This window comes from Ambystoma mexicanum, chromosome 6p, assembly GCF_040938575.1.
Source record: "Ambystoma mexicanum isolate Mex_15411 chromosome 6p, UKY_AmexF1_1, whole genome shotgun sequence".
NCBI classification, from domain to species: domain Eukaryota; kingdom Metazoa; phylum Chordata; class Amphibia; order Caudata; family Ambystomatidae; genus Ambystoma; species Ambystoma mexicanum.
The window spans coordinates 1,460,872,020-1,460,892,644 of record NC_090935.1 but is presented as its reverse complement, the minus strand read 5'-3'; the positions used below and the strand labels follow the sequence as shown (position 1 = coordinate 1,460,892,644).

The 20,625-nt window shown below is 44.9% G+C and overlaps 1 protein-coding gene across 1 annotated transcript in view; it reads left to right on the top strand.

The window, feature by feature from the left end:
• The window catches only part of LOC138510849 (vitellogenin receptor Yl-like), a 909,900-nt gene that overhangs the window by 405,574 nt on the left and 483,701 nt on the right, over positions 1-20,625 (top strand). The window contains exon 10 of the mRNA XM_069626522.1: positions 5,711-5,879. Within this exon, the coding sequence (XP_069482623.1) occupies positions 5,711-5,879 (169 nt within the window). The remainder of the gene's footprint in view (positions 1-5,710; positions 5,880-20,625) is intronic.

The window sequence follows — 20,625 nt, the reverse complement described above, 5'->3', positions numbered from 1 at the left end:
ACCCTTCAGTGGTGGCAGAGATTCCACAATCTGAACAACAGTGTACCCCTACAGGAGCAGGAGTTTCAGCCAACCATAGTCACGGATGCGTCCCAAACCGGATGGGGAGCTCACACGGGTGCTCTCCAAACGCAAGGTCGCTGGTCTCCAACGGAGTCACTCCTACACATAAACGTGTTAGAGCTCAGAGCAGTACGATGGGCCTTGAAGGCATTCCTACCACACATCAAGGGTTCGCGAGTACGAGTACTGACCGACAATACAACGGCCATGTTTTATCTGAGGAAACAAGGAGGGATGCGATCAAGAACTCTTTCCATAGAAGCCCCGAAAACATGGCATTGGGCATTAAAGCACGAAATTTCCATCGTGGCTCACAACCTCCCAGGAGTGAGGAACTCCCAAGCAGACTCCCTCAGCAGAAGCATGGCCCAGATACACGAGTGGGAAATGGACACAATTCACCTGATGAAAGTGTTCGAGAAATTGGGTCACCCCCCTCTGGACGCCTTCGCGACCAAAGACAACAAGAAATGCGAGCAATTCGCAAGCAGATGGCCTCAAGAGGGTTCCATGGGGGAGGCATTCTCCTTCCCATGGACGGACATGTTCGTTTATGCTTTTCCTCCGTTCCCCCTCATACGGAGGACAATACAGTGGATACGCAGATACAATTGCCAGGTAATTCTAGTGACACCATTCTGGCCAAGGCAACCGTGGTTCTCCGACCTGTCACCTGTCGCTGGAACATCCCATAGCGTTTCCGAGAGTCCCGAACCTACTATCCCGGGACAAAGGCACAGTGTGGCATCACGACCCAGACAGTCTCAACCTTACAGCCTGGCTCCTGACTTTTCGCAGTTCGGTGCTTTAGACGTTTCGGAGGATTGTCAAAAAATTCTGCAGGCGGCTCGAGCCCCTTCTACAAACAAATCTTACTCCTATAAGTGGCGGAGGTTCTGTGAATGGTGTAGAGGACAACAAGGCCTACAACCGTTGTTGGTGACGCCAGAACAAGTTCTACATTACCTGCTCCTCTTGGCGGAGAGGGGGTTATCCTTCACATCGATAAAGGTGCACCTGGCGGCCATCTCGAGGTTCACGAGGAAGAGGCAGTCGTCGCCTCTATTTAGCGACAGACTTGTGAAGCTCTTCATGAGGGGTTTATTTCGAGTTTTTCCCCCGGTAAAACGTTTCCCCCCAACCTGGAGTCTCAACAGTGTTGGCAGGCTTAATGAAACCGCCTTTTAAGCCTATGGCCATGTCCGACATAAAATTCATTTCGTGGAAGTTGGCATTCTTGATTGCTATCACATCAGCTAGGAGAATCTTGGAACTGCAAGCGCTGGTCGTAGACCCGCCATACCTAAGATTCTTTAAGGACAAAGTGGTCCTGGCAACTAATCCTACGTTCGTCCCAAAAGTTCCGACAGTGTATCACAAACACTCGTCCATTGTTCTCCCTACTTTCTTCGCCACACCATCAGCAGCAGAAAAAGCTCTTCATACCCTGGACGTTAAGAGGGCTCTGAAATTTTACCTACATCGTACACAGGAACTCAGGTCTACTCGACAACTGTTCATCGCATATGGTCCGTCGAGAGGAAAAGCAATCCCTAAACAGGGATTGGCTCGATGGGTCTCATCGACGATTGCGTTTTGTCACTCTCGAAGGCCGGAAGGCCACTGCAAGGACATCCTAGAGCCCATTCTACAAGATCGATGTCCTCCAACAGCTTTATGGGCAGGAATTCCGCTGACGGACATATGCCAAGCTGCAGCATGGTCAGTGCCCCACACGTTTACCCGCCACTACTGCCTTGCCAGGCAGCATGCGGACGAGGTGCAGATGGGAAGAGCTGTCCTGCGCCATCTGTTTCAGTAAGGTAAGCTCCACGCTGTGGAGAATCTGTTTTCTACCTTTTTGATGACAGTATACTTTATGTGGGTAAGGTTATATGAGTTAACTTATTCCTACTGTACACCTGCATTGTGTAGTATGGTGAGGGTATATTACATTACATTCTCACCGCCGTCTCAAGTGTTACTGCTATACAATCTATTCTAAGCATGTGAATCCATGAAAGATCCAATGCTGGAGAAGGGAATAGTTTCTTACCTGTAAACTCCATTGGTATCTTTCATGGATTCACATGCGCCCGCCAACCTCCCCAGAATGCAATGTATTTGATAAGTTTAACCCTTCCTACTTTGGAGGGGCCGAAATCTGAAGGGGAGCCGCACGGGCGGGCCTCTTATACTGGGACGGCCCACGGAGCATGCATAGGCGGGTCCTAAAAGGACGTAGATAGGACACAAGTGTCGGAAGTTTTCCTATAGGAAAAGGCTATATATGTGTACCGAGGGGTCCCAGTCCGACGACGGAATATTCTAAGCATGTGAATCCATGAAAGATACCAATGCTGGAGAAATGGAGTTACAGGTAAGAAACTATTCCCTTGCGTGTCATAAGTTCCCACTCCAGGCCGCCACAGTGCTATGGGCAGTTTTGGGTGGCATCCCCTGTGTATTGTTTGTAGGAGCTGTGCCCTGCTTGTATATTCACAGGCGTGCTGTCCATGCAAGGTGTTTCAGTGCTCGTTGTGCTGAGTTCACAGCAATGCTGCCTCTGTTTCTTGCTGCGCCAGCATCACAGCACTATCAGGTATCGCATTAATCTCCACTGGGAGAAGGTTATCGACCAATTGACCCCACCTGCCAGTTCTGGAGGTAGTACTATTTGTCTCTCTATGGACTTTGTCCCCCCCCCCCCCCCCACCACCACCACCTTTGGGTGTTGCCACCAGTGATCTGGATTCCCTTTCTGTCCTGGATTACCTCTGGCACTCAGGTAGGTAATACCCGTGTGTGATGCCCCCATCCAGATAAGAAATGTGTGGGGCCCAAAGTGTAGAAATTATAATCATCCAGTGAAGATTGGAGATGTGTAGTCTCGGAGTGTGACTGTTCAGCAAGGCAATGGAAGGACTTGTCCGATTGGTGACACAAGCATGGAAATATGTTACCCTTTAATAAATGTGAGCACATTGGGGAGAGGATTGGGCTAATGGAAAAGCTGCAGAAAAGAACACCACTTGGATTATGGAAGGAGAGACCAAACTTTTCTGCAGAAAGGAAGGTATCTGTTCTAGAGGATGAGTCCACTCCACAAGGGAAACTTCAGAGAAGGGAATCTGAAGCAGTCCAGGCTTCAAGGAAGCAGATTTGGAGGGGCCTTGCTAGTTGGAAGATTTCAAATCTAAAGGGGTGTATGCGTTTCCTAAAACTGAACTAATCTTCTCAAAAGGGAGTATGAGCTTTCCCCAAAAGAAATATTGCTCTAAATCCCAGAAATGGGGTGGTTTGGGTAGGTGTTATCAAAATACATGCATTTACATGGTACGTAAACAGTGCAGTCTCACTACATGTAAAACTGAGATTCCAATACCATTTAAACATTGTTGTGTGCACAATATAGATAGCGCTTCAGTGCATCGATCTTGAAAATCATGAGCTCATTAAGTTTTATCCAAAACATTTTCACAGTTAACATTGGGCTGTGATATACAGATGTCCATGGCAGCCTAATCAAGATTTCTCTTGTTTTCTTTTTCTGTGAAGGCCTTGCTATTTAAGTATGTAAAGAGCCTAATTGTCATTTCCGACTGCCCTAGAACGTGTGTTAAACTAGTACCTTATAGATTGACATTTATTTGCAATACTAGTCTAAGGATATTGGTGTGAAACTAGCAAACTGATATGCCACAATACAATTGTGCGTGAATGACCGGCAAAAGGTTGGCAGGCACTGGTGGTGCAGTTGTAGAGGAGATTGGCACCAAAAATTCACTTATCCCGTCCTTATTTCATGATTCTTTAAAAGGATCTCTAGCACACCTGCAAATTGCCAGTTGACACATCTACTACTTCACATTACTCTATACAAGGTTTTTAAGATCCTTTGATCCTTACCTCTGCTTGTTGAAAGGCCTAGGAATTCCAAATCTCATTGTTTCCGGTTTTGAGAGAGTTGGTGTGTTTTGGATTGCACCCCAGAAATGTAATGCCCATCGTGCAAAGATGAGATTTCATTCAATTCATTTAACGCAATGTTACCTGGCACACGTGCACTTAAGGCAACAAGGGATGATAAACGGTTGCCCTAAGATTGGGCAAGAGAATGTAACATGGCTTTCATATGCAGACGTTCCAATTGAACATACATATATTGGTATGCAAAGGACATTGAACGAATTGTTTGTAAGCAAAGGAAATAGTTTAATATCAAACATGGATAAAACTATGTATTTTGGTTAAAATCATCTTGGTTTATTCGTGGAAGGTTGAATTGAGCAAGTGGACATATACATATTTTGTCTGCCTTTTTACTATTGATAAAGACTATAGAGAGAATTGTTAAACATATGAAACTGCAATGCTTACATTAATGTGTTGACGGGACGCCGGATACAGCATGAAAGGCATCCTATTATACAAGCAAAGCTTTTGTCTGGCAATATTGTGTGTTCTGGAAATTGTGTTGGCTGAAAGTCATAGAAGGAACATTTTGCAGAGAAATGTTGGGCCTTCCACAAAGAGCCCCCATGGAAGTAATAAAGTTGAGTTTGGACTGACTTTGTTGGAAGAGCAGGCACTTAAGAGAGGGGGGTGGCAATGTATATAAAGGATGTTGCATATCATAAATGCCCTGCGAGTCTAATGGGGAAGGTCATGATGGAGGGGTTTGATTAGTGGTTTCCAGAAATTTAACAAAACGCTGTTTAATTCTTTGGACTGTAGCCCAGATTGGGAATTGGAACTTGATCAGTTGAAACAAACATTTGAAAAAAAGGTAGGTTTGTGGGATGGAACTTAAAGTATCAAGAGATCACGAAGGTAACGCAAATATACCTGGTGATGAGCCTGTCCTCTGCTTTGAGACGATGTACTAATGAGGATACATCAATTGCCCAGCTTAACTATCTGTGGCCCTCAACTAGGTTTCTTTACGGAGACCAGAACTTGCAGGATTTGTATATTTGCACATATGAACAACCCTTTATTGACTGAATGTAAGGCTTTGGTCAGTTTATATATGTGCAATTTGGATAAATTAGCATTGGGCTATATGATCAAAAATTGTGATTATTGGAACTATTGTTTAAACTCTAATACTGCTGTACGCATAGCACTTTACAGAATTTGTCTGCAAATAGCCATTTTAATTAAGGAACGCTAGATGAATTTATATATTGAGGGCTAACTAAATTTTTTATTGTTAAATCTAGTGTGGATGTGTATTGTGAATAACCAAGGTCCTTTTTAGAGTTGATGTATTATAATGGTTGTTACCTACATATGTATAATGAGATGAAAATTAATGTTATGAATGGGAGTGGAAGTCTACGAGATATAGTAATTGTGTTGATAAATGAATGTGAAAAGTTTGTATGAACTAGAACACATTATAAGTACAATTTAAAAACGGTTAATATCCTTTTTCTTTGCGGCAGCACGTTAACATGTGAGGTGACTCGAAGGTTAATGCTACCCATGTTTGCATGCCGATCTGTGTAGTGATTGCTCTCCGGCATTTTTGCACCTTATCAGATTTAGTTGAGTATAGTTGCTTACTTAACATTTTTTGACTTTGTCCCTGAAGTGATATCAGTTTTCCTTTCAATGGAACGCTTTTAATCATTTTTTATAGATGCATGTTTTGGATAAATTATGGAAGAAGGGAAAACTCTGCAGTGGAAATGGCGGGAATGGATGGTTCCGACAGGCGGATACTAGCCGCCGTTCCCATGGAACAGCCTGCAGGACTTACTGTTGATTACATCACCGGGAGACTTTATTGGATCAGTGAATACAAAGAGGTATTGTATTTTGTAAGCATTCATCAGCTGTTTTGTTGATGTTGTGCATTAGGCAGAAAATAAGTGCTTGTCTAGCAAAAGCTGTTGTGCTTTACATGAAGAATAAAAATCCTATTCCAGTAATTGGGGTGTTTCTAACACATGAAGTGCCAAGGCTAATCTTAGTTATGGATGTGGTGTAAGTGTTCAACATATTAAATCATTTAGTATTGTAAATACTCTATCCAGTATACCACCAATGACTCAATGTGCAATATTGCTTTAATGGATGGACAACTGGTGGCACGATTAGCTATTCATCTGTAGAATGCGTCTTCATGATTGTGTCATGCCTACCCCCGGGGAACCAGACCAGGTCCAGCAACCCCGGAAGCAGGCATCAAATTACTTTGCGCAAGCCCAAAAACCCCTGCTAGGGGCTGTTTGGGTGCGGTCATGGCGCCTATGGCCCCAGACTCATATGGCGAGTAAGTCTAGGCGCCAGGCTCATAGAATAGAACTTACCTGATGCCGACCATGCTGCAAGCTTACGTGATGCAGACCATGCTGCAGAGCTCCACGCCAAATGAGGCTTGGAAGGGACTATTTTACCTAGGGACTATTTTTTACTCGGGTGGGGCTGGGGAGGAATACTTATCTGGGACTACTTTGGGTCCTATTTAAACCACGCCCGAAGAGCATGCACACGCTTCACGTTATTCTGCATCCAGCAGCGTAACAATCGCTGTGTCTGCAAGCCTGCATCCAGTCTTCTGCCACGCCCGCCTCGAGTCTGCAGTTCCTAGAAAAAGGGAGGAACAGAAGAAGAAGAGGTTAGAATAAGACCAAAACCATCGATCATTACATGAATTCCGGATCCACCGCGCCTTCGAGCTGGAAGAAAGAAGCATTTTACGCGTGCCGCCTCGCCTGCTGCAGCGCCGCGCTGAACTCACCGGCCTTCGGAGCATCCTCCCTCACGATCCACTGCATCCTTCTGCACGTTCCTGCCGCACTCTGGCACCTAATGGGAACACAAGAACAACAAAGGTGTGAATCAAGGGAATAAACAGAGGCAATAGTAACTACCCCCATAGACTTAACGGATTACCGCCGGGGGTACTATTCCTCTTCACGGGCCGGCGCAGTCTCCATTGCATCCTCTGCGTACCCCGGCCCCTAAGGGGAACAAAAGGACGACAAGGTGAGACGAAGGGACAAACCAGGGGAACTCTTCTCACCACAATAGACTTACCTAATTTTACCGCCGGAGGCATTATTCCACGAACTTCATATTTTCTCTCCACACCTGAATAAGGGAGCAAGCCACAGGTTACATTCTGGCCTTATTTTATTGAACTTTTGTAGAATAAGCCAAATCCTTATCTGAACTTCGTCAGCTACCACGAGGAACTCTTCGCTGGGGTCAAGCTGCAAACTGCAAGGAATCGGACAAGAGTGAAAGTCAGACATGTGAACTCTTACGAACTACATCCTTTTCGGAGTCAATATTGTTCTGGAACTCACTAATTACTTCGAGCCAGTGAAGCAACTGGTTATCAACTCGCCCCTGTGCTCAATGCAGGATGGAGAGCGCATCTTTTCAAACCATCAGGTGAGACTATAAGAGGGAACATCAAAGGTGATCTTTGGGGAGAACAGCGGGGGTGAGGGGGATTTACGCTCAACCCCACGGGTGGTTAATTCCCTTTCTCCATTTACAGAAGAATATTCCTATGGGCCAAGCAAACGAAGCTAGGTGAGCCAGTGCAGTCAGTCATCTCGGCCCTACGTGTCACATTGGTGGAGACCGCAGCTGTCCAGTTCAGATGGACGCCTGTGTGGAAGCCAGGTGAGCGTAACAGATTGTCCTTGCTGACATAAAAAAGTGATATAGACGTGTAGTGTAGGTTGATGGAGAAATCACGGTGGATGTTTAATGTCTATAAAGATGCATTTTAAAGCGACACCCTTGTGGATTCTCACTGAACAGTTAAGGTGCATTTGCAACTGCTGGAATTGCACAGATCACTTTTGTACACCCAAGCAAGCATCGTTTCAAACTGTTTGACACTGCATTCAATCTGTAAGATAGACTTGGAATAGTCCTCTTAGAGACATCTAAAGCTTTTGCTTGCAGTCTGCGTTATGGTCTGAATTATGGAGGATGCTGAAGTGATAGCAGCCTTTTCCTAAAAGTAACATTTTCATTATTAACTGTGATAACGGGATGTTATTGGAAATGTAGTTCAATACTTGGTCATTTAGTGAATACTTTACCCCGAGCAAGAAGCTGGCACATGGAAAAAAGCTATTTTCCAGCTTCACAAGGACAAGAGTGGAATGGAGGTGGGCGAACTCGGGGTCAGCACTCAAATTTGCTGATCATGAAACCCATTTTGAACATTGAAGAAAAACATTTGCATCTGGGAAAGGTAGATTGACCAATCACAATCCACCTTTACGGGCGGCTATTGTGCCTGTCATGAGAAATGGCAATAAATGGACGCCACCATAAAAATGGGAAAGGCACTAGGTCCCTTTTCGCATGACTGCCATTTTGAATCCTGTTTTCCATGGCTGCCATTAGACAAGGGACCTAGTACCTATTCTATTTTAATGGCGCAGCCATATTTTGACTTTTTCTCCAACTGGAGTTGTGCTCCTGCAGAGCTCATCTACTGTCGGAAGAAAAACGAACTAAACGCACCCTGGAAAATTCCAAGGTGCGCATATGGTTTTCACACCCCGGCTGGGGGGGGGCGGACAGCGTTTTACGGCCTGCAGCCCAAGCTGAGGACCTTGCTAGCTTCTATGAAAGCTCGGTCTGGTGGGCCATTATGCACCGTCTGCCCCACAGTCTGGGCACGAAAGCTACATAATACAAGAGTTCTGTTAATAAAATGCATACTAAGACAATCCAAAATTTACTTGTATAGTAATTTTTAGATCATACTTTCTCAGAAGGAATCTGCTTGCTTTTGCAATTTTGGAAGTCCTTTGATCTCCCTTCATTTCCAAAGTCTCTTTAAATATTTTTGAACTTGGGTAGCCCAAGTCCCTCTGATCATGAAGCGGATTGCCAGTCAGTCTTTCCATATGCTGCCTTTAATTTCTTGCCTAGTCTGTAATTGGGGATGTGCATGATTAGAGGTTTTCTTTATGGTGCTTAACACTACCTTCAAGCTGTGTTGCGTGCTCTGTGGAGGGACGAAAGGGGCGGGGTGGGGGGCATAGAGAAGGTGTGTGAAGAGGCTGATTGCCATTTGATGGTAAATTGGAGGGGGACTGTGTTTGATATCAGTAAAGTGCAGAGGCCTGCCATTAAATTCCCCTTCTATCAGAATCTGCTGAAGAGCTCACTGTTTCCTGGCTGCTTTTTTTAAATTGTGTCCTTTAGAACCGAGAGCTAAAGTAAAGGGGGGGGGGGGAGCATGGGGTTGTGCCGGATACAAGCCACTTTATTTCACCAGCCGGCCAGTGCTTTTGGGAGAAAGGCAAAGTCCAGATTGCAAGGCGATCATGCAGCCCAGGTCTTTAGAACTGATTAGGATACATCTGACCAGACCTAAGCATACAGAGAGCCCTAATCCATACTCTAAAGGTCGCACCAATGAGGCTTCATTTGAAAAGGCCACATGTGCCCTTAACTGCGGGTGTAAACTTTGCATCACTCGCCTAAATAGGAGTGCCCTAGATTCTAAGCTATCAGTCTAAGTTCCGTTCTATTTAAAGTGACTCTACTTTGTGAACCAGGGCCATCATCTAACAAAGAATTGTGATGTGTGCATAATTTCCACTTTTTGTCAAGGCTCTATTTGAACTCATTATTAATTAGCAAAGGTTAACTGATTTTTTAAGGACCAGGCAGTATAGCAAACACGGAGTAATTGGTACATTTAATACATTGTCCAGTCAGTGCTCACTTGTGTTCTTTGGCTCCCAGTGCAGATGGTGCTGGGAATGTAATTCAGCATGATGCATATTCTATGGGAAAAATCTAAAATGGCAGGAAAGTCTTGATCCTTTTAAAAAAGTATCCGACATTCGATGGCAGTGTCTTCAACTGCAGGGAAGAGTCTGGAATGGCCCATGTGTACATTGGTCTCCTCTGCCTCTTCAAAGCCGATGGTGCGAAAACGGCATGTCTAGTCACTCGTCACAAAACCACCCATCCCAATGTGTTTTGTGTTGATTGTTGGACTTTTAATTGTGACAACAGTGCCATGGTGCTGTTACGGGTTGGCTAATTTTGACCTTCCAAAAGGAGTAATTGGTTTTGCTCTTTTTGCAGAAGTGTGAGCTGCGCCAGGTACCCCTATGAATTCTTTGCATGTGGTCAGCCTTAATGTGTGGACATAGTTAGGAGTCTCATCTGACCATTCAAGGTGTAGCTGTTCTATATTCAAGAGCACGATGTGTTCTAACAAAGGTACTTGGTCTGTATACACTAAATGTTTGATTTACTGGGCACATGACATCGATCAATGATGCAGTATGTCTATGCCTGTTCGGTGAATGCATTCCTTAGTGTTCCAGTCCCCTAAAATGAGGACAGAATATTCGCACAATGACAAGGTTGATTTCGATATGCTCGTACAGCGCGCTGTACAGGCCTGTGTAATTGGAAAATGGCAATTTAGATATCATGGCTGGCAGAGGTAGAGAAGAGGCTTTGAATAAATGCCCCTGGGTGCAGACCTCTAGGCTAGCCTGGTGGTGACTTTTGGGTGAGCAGGGGGCACCAGACAGGTCACCGGGCCCACTTCTCCAAGCAGGGCTGTAGAAAATAAAGGGCCTGGCACACAATCTTGCCAAAAGCTGCACTAAATAGGTGTCTTGCTCTGCAGAGATCTGGTGCAGAGTGGTGTGCAGCGAAGGATTTTTTCTTTTGCCACCTTTGCTGCAGGGACATGGGCAATGGTGAAGTGGTAAGAGATTCTGAGAGCACCGGTTGAGAGCCACGCAGTAGGAACTTTGTGGAAACCTGGAGTGGAACAAAGGAGGAGGCGCAGGTCAGCTCACAATAGGCAAGATCCACTCCTGCAGTATGCCTGCTCCCTAGAGTACCCATCGGGAATCCCTGACCAAAGGTAAGCGGGGGGACGTGACCAGTAGAGCACCGTGGGATTTGCGCGAAGTGAGGGATCAAGTTGCAATAAACCTTCCCCTTTCTATAATGGCTTGGCAGGTCAAAAATGGTCTTGAGGGTTGCCCAGAGCGATGCCAGTGGTTAAGATGAATTCTAAACCTTCCATCACATCCTTTGTTTTGCTGATGGCATACATTGAACATGGTTTAGCAGAATACTACTGGACATTCTCATACACATTGCCCAGCTGCTTTTTTTATACTTGTTAGTACGAATACATTATTAGTGTACTCCCTAATCTAACAAATGTTTTGGCAGCACCAGACTACCGGTCCAAAGGGAAGGTTACTTGCAGAGCGTGTACAGTCAATAGTGGGAGCTTGAAGGTTGCCATGATTGGTAAATGCCATTCTATTTTAATAGTTTGCAAGAGTGTTGTGGGGTACAGAAGGTGAGGTGGGGCTGGTGTGGAGGCAGACTTCAATCATTGGAAACGTAAAGGGGTTATTGTGAGGATGACAGAGGCTGGTCTCAAGCATGCATGGAAAAAATGGGTGGGAAAAAGAGGGGACCCTCCATCTGACAGCAATCATGTTCTAATGAATCTGTGCTTGAGAGGAAGTCTGAACTTGTAGAGGAGAGAGCAACAAAGGTACAAAAAGATGAACTAGTTGGTGGAGCCAGGTCAGAAATGGGAGCAGTAAGTAAGCAACAAAGGAGGATTCAGGGTGGAAGTGAGACATTTCTTTAATCGGCAATAAATACCATAAAGGTAATAAAATCAAATACAAGCATATACATTGCATTCAAAATCAACGGGTTATAGGTCGATAAACTACATCTGAAATACATGTATTCTGTTACATTCTTAGATTTTCATTAAGAAAACTCAAATGCAATTAAGACACACAGATAAGGGCATATGTCTGTATAACCATGCACAGTGAATATACTTTTAGAGAGATTTAATGAGTCGGAGGACGAGGAACAGTGACAAACCCATTAATAGGGCGGGGGACAGACCAGATGGGGGGGTGCAGGAAAAGGGGTCTGGCTAAGAGGGAAAAAAGCCGTAAAAAGGGCCCTAGGGTATTTATTTTACAACATGTGCCATATTAACTGTCATTCTTTTGAAATTGAGGAATCTGTGATGGCCTAATATTACTGATCAAATAATATACCGTATGCTCCTGATGAATGGAAACTTCTTCGGGCAATACTTTGGGCTAAAGTTATGATATAAAGACACATTTATGAACATTCCTGAATCTCCTGTACTTAACCACTACGAGATCCTGTTTGTTTTATTGGACTTTGCTACTTTAACATTATTTATCTTTGCCTGGCTGATAACCACCAGTATAAAGGTGTGCAGGGAACCAGGTATATCCTCTGCATACCTTTTTGTTGCTGCATTGTTTATACAACATCTGTCAAGGTGAACTCCCCTGCACCAGAATGAGTATCAAACTTAGACAAACTCTTGAAACAGCAAATACCTTGTGCACCGGAACAGCTTGCTTTTAGCTTAAAGTTGGGGCCACTGTCGGAAGCAATGGGGCCTTACCCTTACCCTAACACTGGACAAATGTAAGAGGTCGGAAAGGGTTTTGCGATTCCATGTAAAGGTCCCAGCAGAGCATCCCGGGTGGCTAACCTCATGTAAGCCATGGACATCCTGATGGTCTTGCGAAAGGACACGCAAGGAGTGCAATCTGATTATGGTGGCCAGGCCATTTCACAGGGCCACCTCCACTAAAAAATCGAATGTCCCCTTTTGACCCATTCTTGAAAATGGAGGTGGGGAATACAGATTGATAACACCACCTGTGATTCTCGGAAGATAACTGAATTACTGCTTGGACAGAGGGTAGTGTAGTGTCTTACACCTCATTTGGTTCATGGATGAATATGGTGGGGCTGGAAAACGGGGGGGGGGGGGCCTCCAACCACATATCAGTTTGTTGACGCTACTATCCTATTTGTGTGTCCACTGCGTTGTATCAGTTTCACTACGTATTCAAGCTTCAAAAGTAAGCAAAGTATCCCATAGTGGAATAATTTTTTTATGTATTGAATCCATGTACATCTTGGGAAAACAATTTTATGCACAAGAAACTGCTATATTTAGCAGGTCATGCCCTGTGGCTGGGCAAACATCTTCAGTACTCATGCTTCATCAAATGAAAACAATACAGATGGCATAATACTTGGTTCAGTACTGAATCACAAAACCAACATCTGAATCAATGGTGTTAGTACTGTTTGTGTGGTAAATATTACATCATATTTAGACCGTATTGTGAAACATAAGTGACCATATTTACACACAGAGGATACAGTAGTGCGCACAGGGCACATAGTAATTGTACACATTTCCTGGTAATGCTTCGAAGCAGAAACATGCTTGGGAACTGTATCTGGAGAAGGGTTGTAGCTAGTCTATTAGTTGTAAGCTAACTTTGAAGCTGGGACTTGCTAGAGTAACCAGCTGCGGGGTGGGTTAGATATTCCCACAGAGGACCAAACCGTTGGTCTACACCAGGGGGAGGAGCCCCCTTGGAAGTTCTGGTGGATTGAAGAGAAAGGTCTATGCTCTAACCACAGGCGTTTCGGCTCCTTGGTGAAAAGCCTTCATCTGGGCCTCTGGGTTTGTCTCTCTGAAAGTCCTAGGGGGAAAGGCTGTGGCTAGAGGTGCCCTTCGGTCGTTGAGGCAATATTCGAAGGCGGGGTAGTGCTCTTTCAGAGAAAATTAGGTGGCTGGAGCTTTTCTATAGAAGGCTGCAATAAAATCTGCATTCATGTATTAGTCTACCAAGATGGCAACCTGCTGCGGGGCATTGCGCTTTGACTGAAAGTACTATTATGACATGTTTTCCTATGGGTTGTGCGAGATAATGTGTTGTACGTTGGTGTTTCAGCAACTTACCACTCACCTGCTTGCAGGACTATTGCAGTATCTATGGGGTTGTGCTACAGAGGACTTTCTGCTTGGGCAAAAAGGTGATGTTGATGCATGTCCCAGATAACAGGGAGGCTGGGGCTGCCACTGGCATGTGGCAAATTTGAAGGGCGTGCTTGTCCTCCTTCGGACGCAGTGTCATATGAATGGGGCCAACTAGCAGACAAGGTGATTGCCTTCAGGGTGTAGTGACCGTTTCCCTGTAGTGTACGGACGGCCCAAAAACAAATAGGAAAAATCCATCCAAGGAATTTATACTAGAGTGCATGATTTGCAAGAAACAGCTTTAACACATGCAAATTACAGCTGGGGGGGATAAGAGGGGGACGTCAGTCAGACCTGAACCCTCTCGATCCACCCACATTGTGGTTTTTCGTATTGAAATATTAACTCAATTTGAAGAATTTAAAAGTATAGAGTAAATGTTCATTCCACATGCCCTGGCTCCCACCTATATAAAAATCTCAACAACTTATATTCGCTCTATTGGTTACTACATTACCCATGACCATCCTAAGTGCAGCCCCCTACGAATTACCTGTTTATGAAGTCAGGAAATTCTTCACCCTGATTCACTAAAGTTATACATGTAACATTTACTAAAATGGTATACCCTGATTGGTCAAAACAAGTGCATGTAACTTCTGATATGCAGTCCTCGCAAATGACCAAATCATGTAGTCTGTGTGAACAGTAAAGTCCACAAAATAGACACAGTAATATCCTCCCATGAGCTCAGCAATGTTGTACTCCAGACAGGTCACAGGCCTCGTAGCAGTTTACTCTGCAACACATTTTTGCAACTCCGTTTTTAAACATGTTGCCATCTCTGGCGCACATTTTTCCAGCTATCTCTTGAGAACCAGGCGTCTTCATAAAAAACTGAACTGAGGCTTCACTCCTTGGACACTTATACTTGTTCATACTACTAAGCCATTCTATTGCAGACCCAATTGTCCCAACCCACTCCGTAGGGGGCCGTATAACCACAATCTAGTTTGACACTTTGGCAATGTCTCCACTCAAGGCTTCAATGACACCAAAATATGTCTTTCATAACTATTGTACTTGTGTATCGTCAAGATCACAGATTTCGCTCAAAGCTCCTGATTACTGCTAGAACCTCCGTCAGTAATCAATGTGTGCTGCCCCTCACATTCGCCCCTTCCCCAGCCCAGCCAGGACCCTGGCATGCTGAACGCTCGCTGAGGGAAGGAGGAATAAAGTTGAATTAAATGGAAGGACACAGGCTCAGACTGCAGCCTAGTGCCCTAAACCGAAAGCTACACACTGACAATATGGCAGGACTCTGGCTAGAGCCCCTATGCTAATGGCAACCAGCAACACTATCTTTGGTTGCCCTTCATTCCACTGCATACTCCGTAGCCTAGTGCTCTCTGAAATATGGCAAAACAATCCAATTTGGAAGTGGCCTGAAATACTGTGACAAATGACAAACACAAACACTTTAAATCACCATCTTTTATCCTAATGGAGTTTCTGCAGCTTGTACTTCCCTACACGTTTAGGACGTTGCACCCGCATCCTAACAAGAGCAAGAAAAACAACTTCCAGGCATTTGCAGTCGCTCCTGGGGCAGCTCTTTTTCAGCACCATGGTAATGCCACTGGAGGGGCCGTTTTCCTTGTGGCTGGCAAGGGCCCCAGAGGGCCTGAAGCACAAGCATAACTTCACTAGATTGAAAAGGGGGTGAAGGATGATTTAAAGGTATGGTACGAATTCTTGGTTAAGCACAAGGTCTTGCTTTGAACAGGGCTCCAAACTGCCTGTGTGCAAATGGGGCGTTTCACAGATGCTTCAGGGAGCATTGGCACAATATTGGGGAGGAAATGGTGTGCTATTGCATGGACTTGTAGCTGGCGGTGTATCGATATTGCATCCAATTACTTCAAGCTGTTCCCCCATACTGGTAGTCACTATTTAAAGGGGGGAGGGGGAGTGGGGCAATTGGCACCAAAGACAGTGTTTTGCTCCAACAATCGGTCTATCATGCAGGTGATGAATAAGCAGTCTGCAAAGTATCTGCCTCCACTGTGGGTGGTCGATTTAAAGTGCTTGTACTTCGACACATTTTGTAGTGAAATTGATGTTTAATGGTGCACACGTTTCACTGCCGTCATTTTCAGTGGAAAAGGTTTTGGAAAGTGGCACAAAAAGCCGAACTTTGGAATGTTGGGCCCCTCAGCTGACTGTCCTACCGTCGAATGCACTATACAAAGCCACATGCGCTAGATACAAACATTTCAGGCACTGTTGTGACCTGGAGTGCTGTGGGGCGGGGAGTGGGGAGGGGGGGGTGGTACCATGTAGAGGAGGACATTGGCGGAGGATGTCATTGTGTGTACATAGTGATCCATGGAGATGCAGGTCCTCTGCAACAGTAGTCACTGTCCTTTCGCAAAGGTTTGGAAGAAGGCAGGCCTTCCGGATGGGTATCTGATCAGAGGCAAACCGGTCGGAAAAGGTGTGGCAAATAAAGCATAACAGGCAGGAGATTACTTTTATCTTGGAGGAGATTTTATCAGGGACGTCATTTCGGCAAAATGCCAGGGGTAGCGGAAGTGACGTCACATGAGCCTTGAGATGACATCACAGGAAGCGATGTCATTTGACATCACTGGAAGTGATGGAACCACTATCTTTCACCCCTTGATAAAACAGCAAGTGGCATCACAGCATTGTTGATTACACAATATGCTTATGATATCACTTAAATGTGATCTACATTTCATGATCACCATATGTATCGTCAATATCAGTGTGTATAGGCCCATATTACCAAATTACTGTGACTGCAAGCAGATGTCCAAGGCCAAATGATTTATTATATAGCTCTTCTGTTTAAGCGCTTTATATAGAACAAATATGCATACAATAGTACCCAATCTGTTTTGGTACTTATTTATCAACCTCCGAAGGATGAAAGGCTGAGCTGGCCTTGCCGGGTTTCGAACCTGCAGATCACACACATCGCAGCAGCAAGCACTCAACCTAGTGAGCTATCTTACCGGCTATAGCCATCTTAACGGCTATAGTAAAATGAGCAATTACATGTCAATGTTCTCAGTGTCAGAAAGCAAATTACACTCTGTAGTGGATACTATTAAACTGGTAACTGAGATTTAACAGCAGGCCAGTTATTCTGCCGGTCTGGTGCAAAGTTGGCCACATGTCAAGCCTGCGTGGATCTACTTTTCCAGGCTTGAGAGGTTGGCAAAATACATACCATTGAGAGAATTCATAACTGTGTATTAAAGAATTTAGAGTAGCTCAGGGAAAGCAGCGCACTCGCACAGCATACCATACTCTGGACACTCGTTACCTCATACATGCAAACCAACATCCTGAACAGCATGCCATGGAGATGGGAAAGACGGACATATTACAAAAAAAGTGTTAATTGTGGCACAATGAAATCAAGTGCCACTATGTGCTATGGTCCAACATTTCTGCACTGTACACAAGCTTTTAGGCACAAGGGTTGTGATCGTAACAGACGGCAGAAAAAAACATGCTATAACTGCAACTTGCGAAAGGCAAAATACATAGTCCGAAATGGATGCTAATTCTACTCGTATTGCTTTTTGGAAGTTTTTGTTCAAACCATAAGTGGTCCATGGGATGCATTAGTGGCAGCACAATTCCATTGACATTTATCTGGGCCATTAGGGATGGCTGTGCCGAGGAGGGAGGCTGATAATAGTAGGGACGACCAATGGGTGGAATGTTGGGTGGAAGACACTAGGATGCTTTTCAAACTCCCCGTGTCTAAAACAGATGAGTGGGAAGAGAGAATGGGTCTCTTTGAAGGTAAAATCGAAAAGGGGTACCGGTCGAGTGGCTACAATGAGGGATTGCTTGCAATCATAGCCACTGGACCGGCCTGCTGGTCCACAATTATGGCACTCCACTAACTTTACTAGTGCATCCCAGTGATGGAAATTGGGCTGTATCACGTGGGGATGGATCCAGTCTGATGCAGAATAGATTTGTTTAGGATTGGTGCGGCTTGAGTGCACTTGCGGGAAGAGTGTTTAGTTCCCATTTTCCATCTGACTGGTTCTACCCCTCCCTCTCCTAAGGCATGTAACCTCAGTGTTTTCTGATCGCGTCCTTAATCTCCTCTTCATTGCTTCTAGTTTGAATGCAGCCGTGGCTCTGCCCCCTCACCTGTAACTCTACCAAAGCCCTCTTACAACCATGGTACTCGGCTATGTGGAATACTGTGCCTACCCACTCATCGGTTTTAAACACTGGGATTTTTAAAACTATCCTGGTGTCTAATCTGTGCATTCCCGTTGCAAAGGCCATGAGCACAAAGCTATTAGAGAGAAGGGATTCTCAATCGCAGCTGCGGAGCAGGTGCAGGTGTCTAGGTCACCTGGCCTAGGCCCGCCCACCTAGTGCCTTCCTGGTTGCTGCTCTTTTTCCCTACTTAAGGAGCCCTCCAGCCTCTTTTCCTTTGCAGCTGCGGAGCAGGTGCAAGTGGGTCTAGGTCACCTGACCACCACCCACCTTAGCACTGCCTCTTCTTTCCTACTCTTAGATCAAGGGCGTATCTTGCCTGGTCTTCCGAAGCGAAGGGCAGACGAAGAAAAGGGCAATTCCTGTTTGGACCTGTTCTGACCAGGAGGACCCATTGCCCAAACCCCTGCTCAGGCAGCAGGTAAGCATGCATGCACCAACGTGTTTACTCCCTCTGTCCCCACAGACCATCCCAGCCTCCTCTGGTCCCCCTGTGATGTTCCCTTGGGGCCCCTTCTCGCACACAGGTGTTGCCTGTTTTGCTTGATTCTTCTACCCTGCTCCCCCACCCTACTTTTGCAAGAGTCTGTTCTGATATATTCTGGTTTCATCGTCTTGTGACCAATGCTGAATTTGACTTTTATGGACTTCATTGAGTCACGGTGCGTCGCCCTTTTTCAACTCATGCTGGACTTCCTTTGCATCTTGTACTCATGGTGGCCCTGAATCATCGTGTTCCCATCTTAATCTTGTATCCTGGCTTGCAACATTGTTACTTCTGACTTCTGCAACTGTATTCACTCTCCCCTATTGCTTCTCCACTCTTTTTGACTGCTTACTGTCTCCTACTCCCTTTACTTTCTTCTATGCACTTTATCAAAATTGTCCCTGGACCTAGTATGATAGCAACCTCGTCTGTCTCCTCCCCTTGTTTTTTTCCCCTCACCCCACCACTAAAGTGTCAGGCCCAGTACGATGGTCGCTTTTGTTCGTCACCGTTTGTTTTTCTCCGGCTCTACTAGAAATGCCGTCAGGCCTAATACGGTAGTCGCCTGTCTGTTTCCATTTCCTTCCCACTCTCCCTGTCGTTATCTAGGTCTTGGCTCTTCCACCATCTAAAATGTTGTGCGGCTGAGTATATTTAATTTCACATCCTTACTGTTCATGGCCTGCAAGAATGTCATATTTTCCCTTTCCCCCCCCCCCCCCTCCCTTGCCTTGAAGCGCTTTGAAACACATTGTGTGTATGCGCTATATCAACTATCATGTGATGCAAAATGGCATGAGGGGCATGGCAGCATTGGTGACAATAATGGGAACAGTTAAGCTGGTCATGACTGCCCATATCCGCTGAATTTCAAGGGGTTTGTTAAATCTGGTAAACTGTACTGCACTTTAAAGTTTATTTCAGTGGCTATCTTTATATATGGCATAAACTAAGCAGTATCTTTCGCAATTCACTTTACAATAATGATTAATTGCTCTTCATTTTATAAATCATGTCACACTGTGATGTGATTTCAGAGAAGACCATGTTTGTTCTGTGCCCCAAGCTCCAGAACCCATACAAGCAGAGATCCAGGCTGCAGGCTAACCCAATGCTTACTTTTAATGAGCATTTTGGCAGATTGAAACTGCAGGTATGAGACTGCTGTTTGGGAGCTTGTCTCTTCTGCTGTAAATATTGGGAGGGAGCTGATGTTGGGTTGATACTAAATGAGAACCAGTTCTGCCATTCCTTCCTTCCTCTGATCCCCAGAATGTTCCTATTTCATTACCTTTTTTGCTCATTTTTGCACCCTTTATTGTTTTTCCACCCCTTTTTTGTTCACTTTGCTCTTATTTATCCAGCAGACTATAGCTTGATCTCGTCCATATCCCCTAATTTGCTCTTTCATCTATTCCTTTCTCATGCCTCTTGCTTATTAAACCATTTCCTTTAATTTGCCTCTTCTCTGCCCACCTTTGCTGAGCTCTACATTCTGCTCAGACTTCAATGTCCTAATATATGATAGGCTTTCATGTGTGCATGCATATGAAAGCATGTGCAGTACAGGTATTTGAAAGTATGCACATGTGAATTTTTGGTCTGCATGTATGTGAGGCTATAATATGCATGTAAATATGCTACATGTGAAAGGCTGGGTGTGCACATGCAAGGCTGGGTGAGGCCTGTCTGCATGTGAACGCCTACATTGCTTGTGAAATGCTGCATTGCCCTGCTATGTGTTGCTGTGATTATTGTACATGTCACCATTTGGGCACCATCTTAATTCAATGACAGCCGCAAAAGTGAAGATTATGTTTAACCCTGCTTTTGCCAGGTTTTATAGTACGTACAAAGCTTGCAAGGAATAGGCTAATCTTTTTTTTTTTTAAATGAATCTGCATGCCATATTGTAGGCACTTGATAGAAAAAGAGCATGCTGTCTGACTTTCATGCAAAA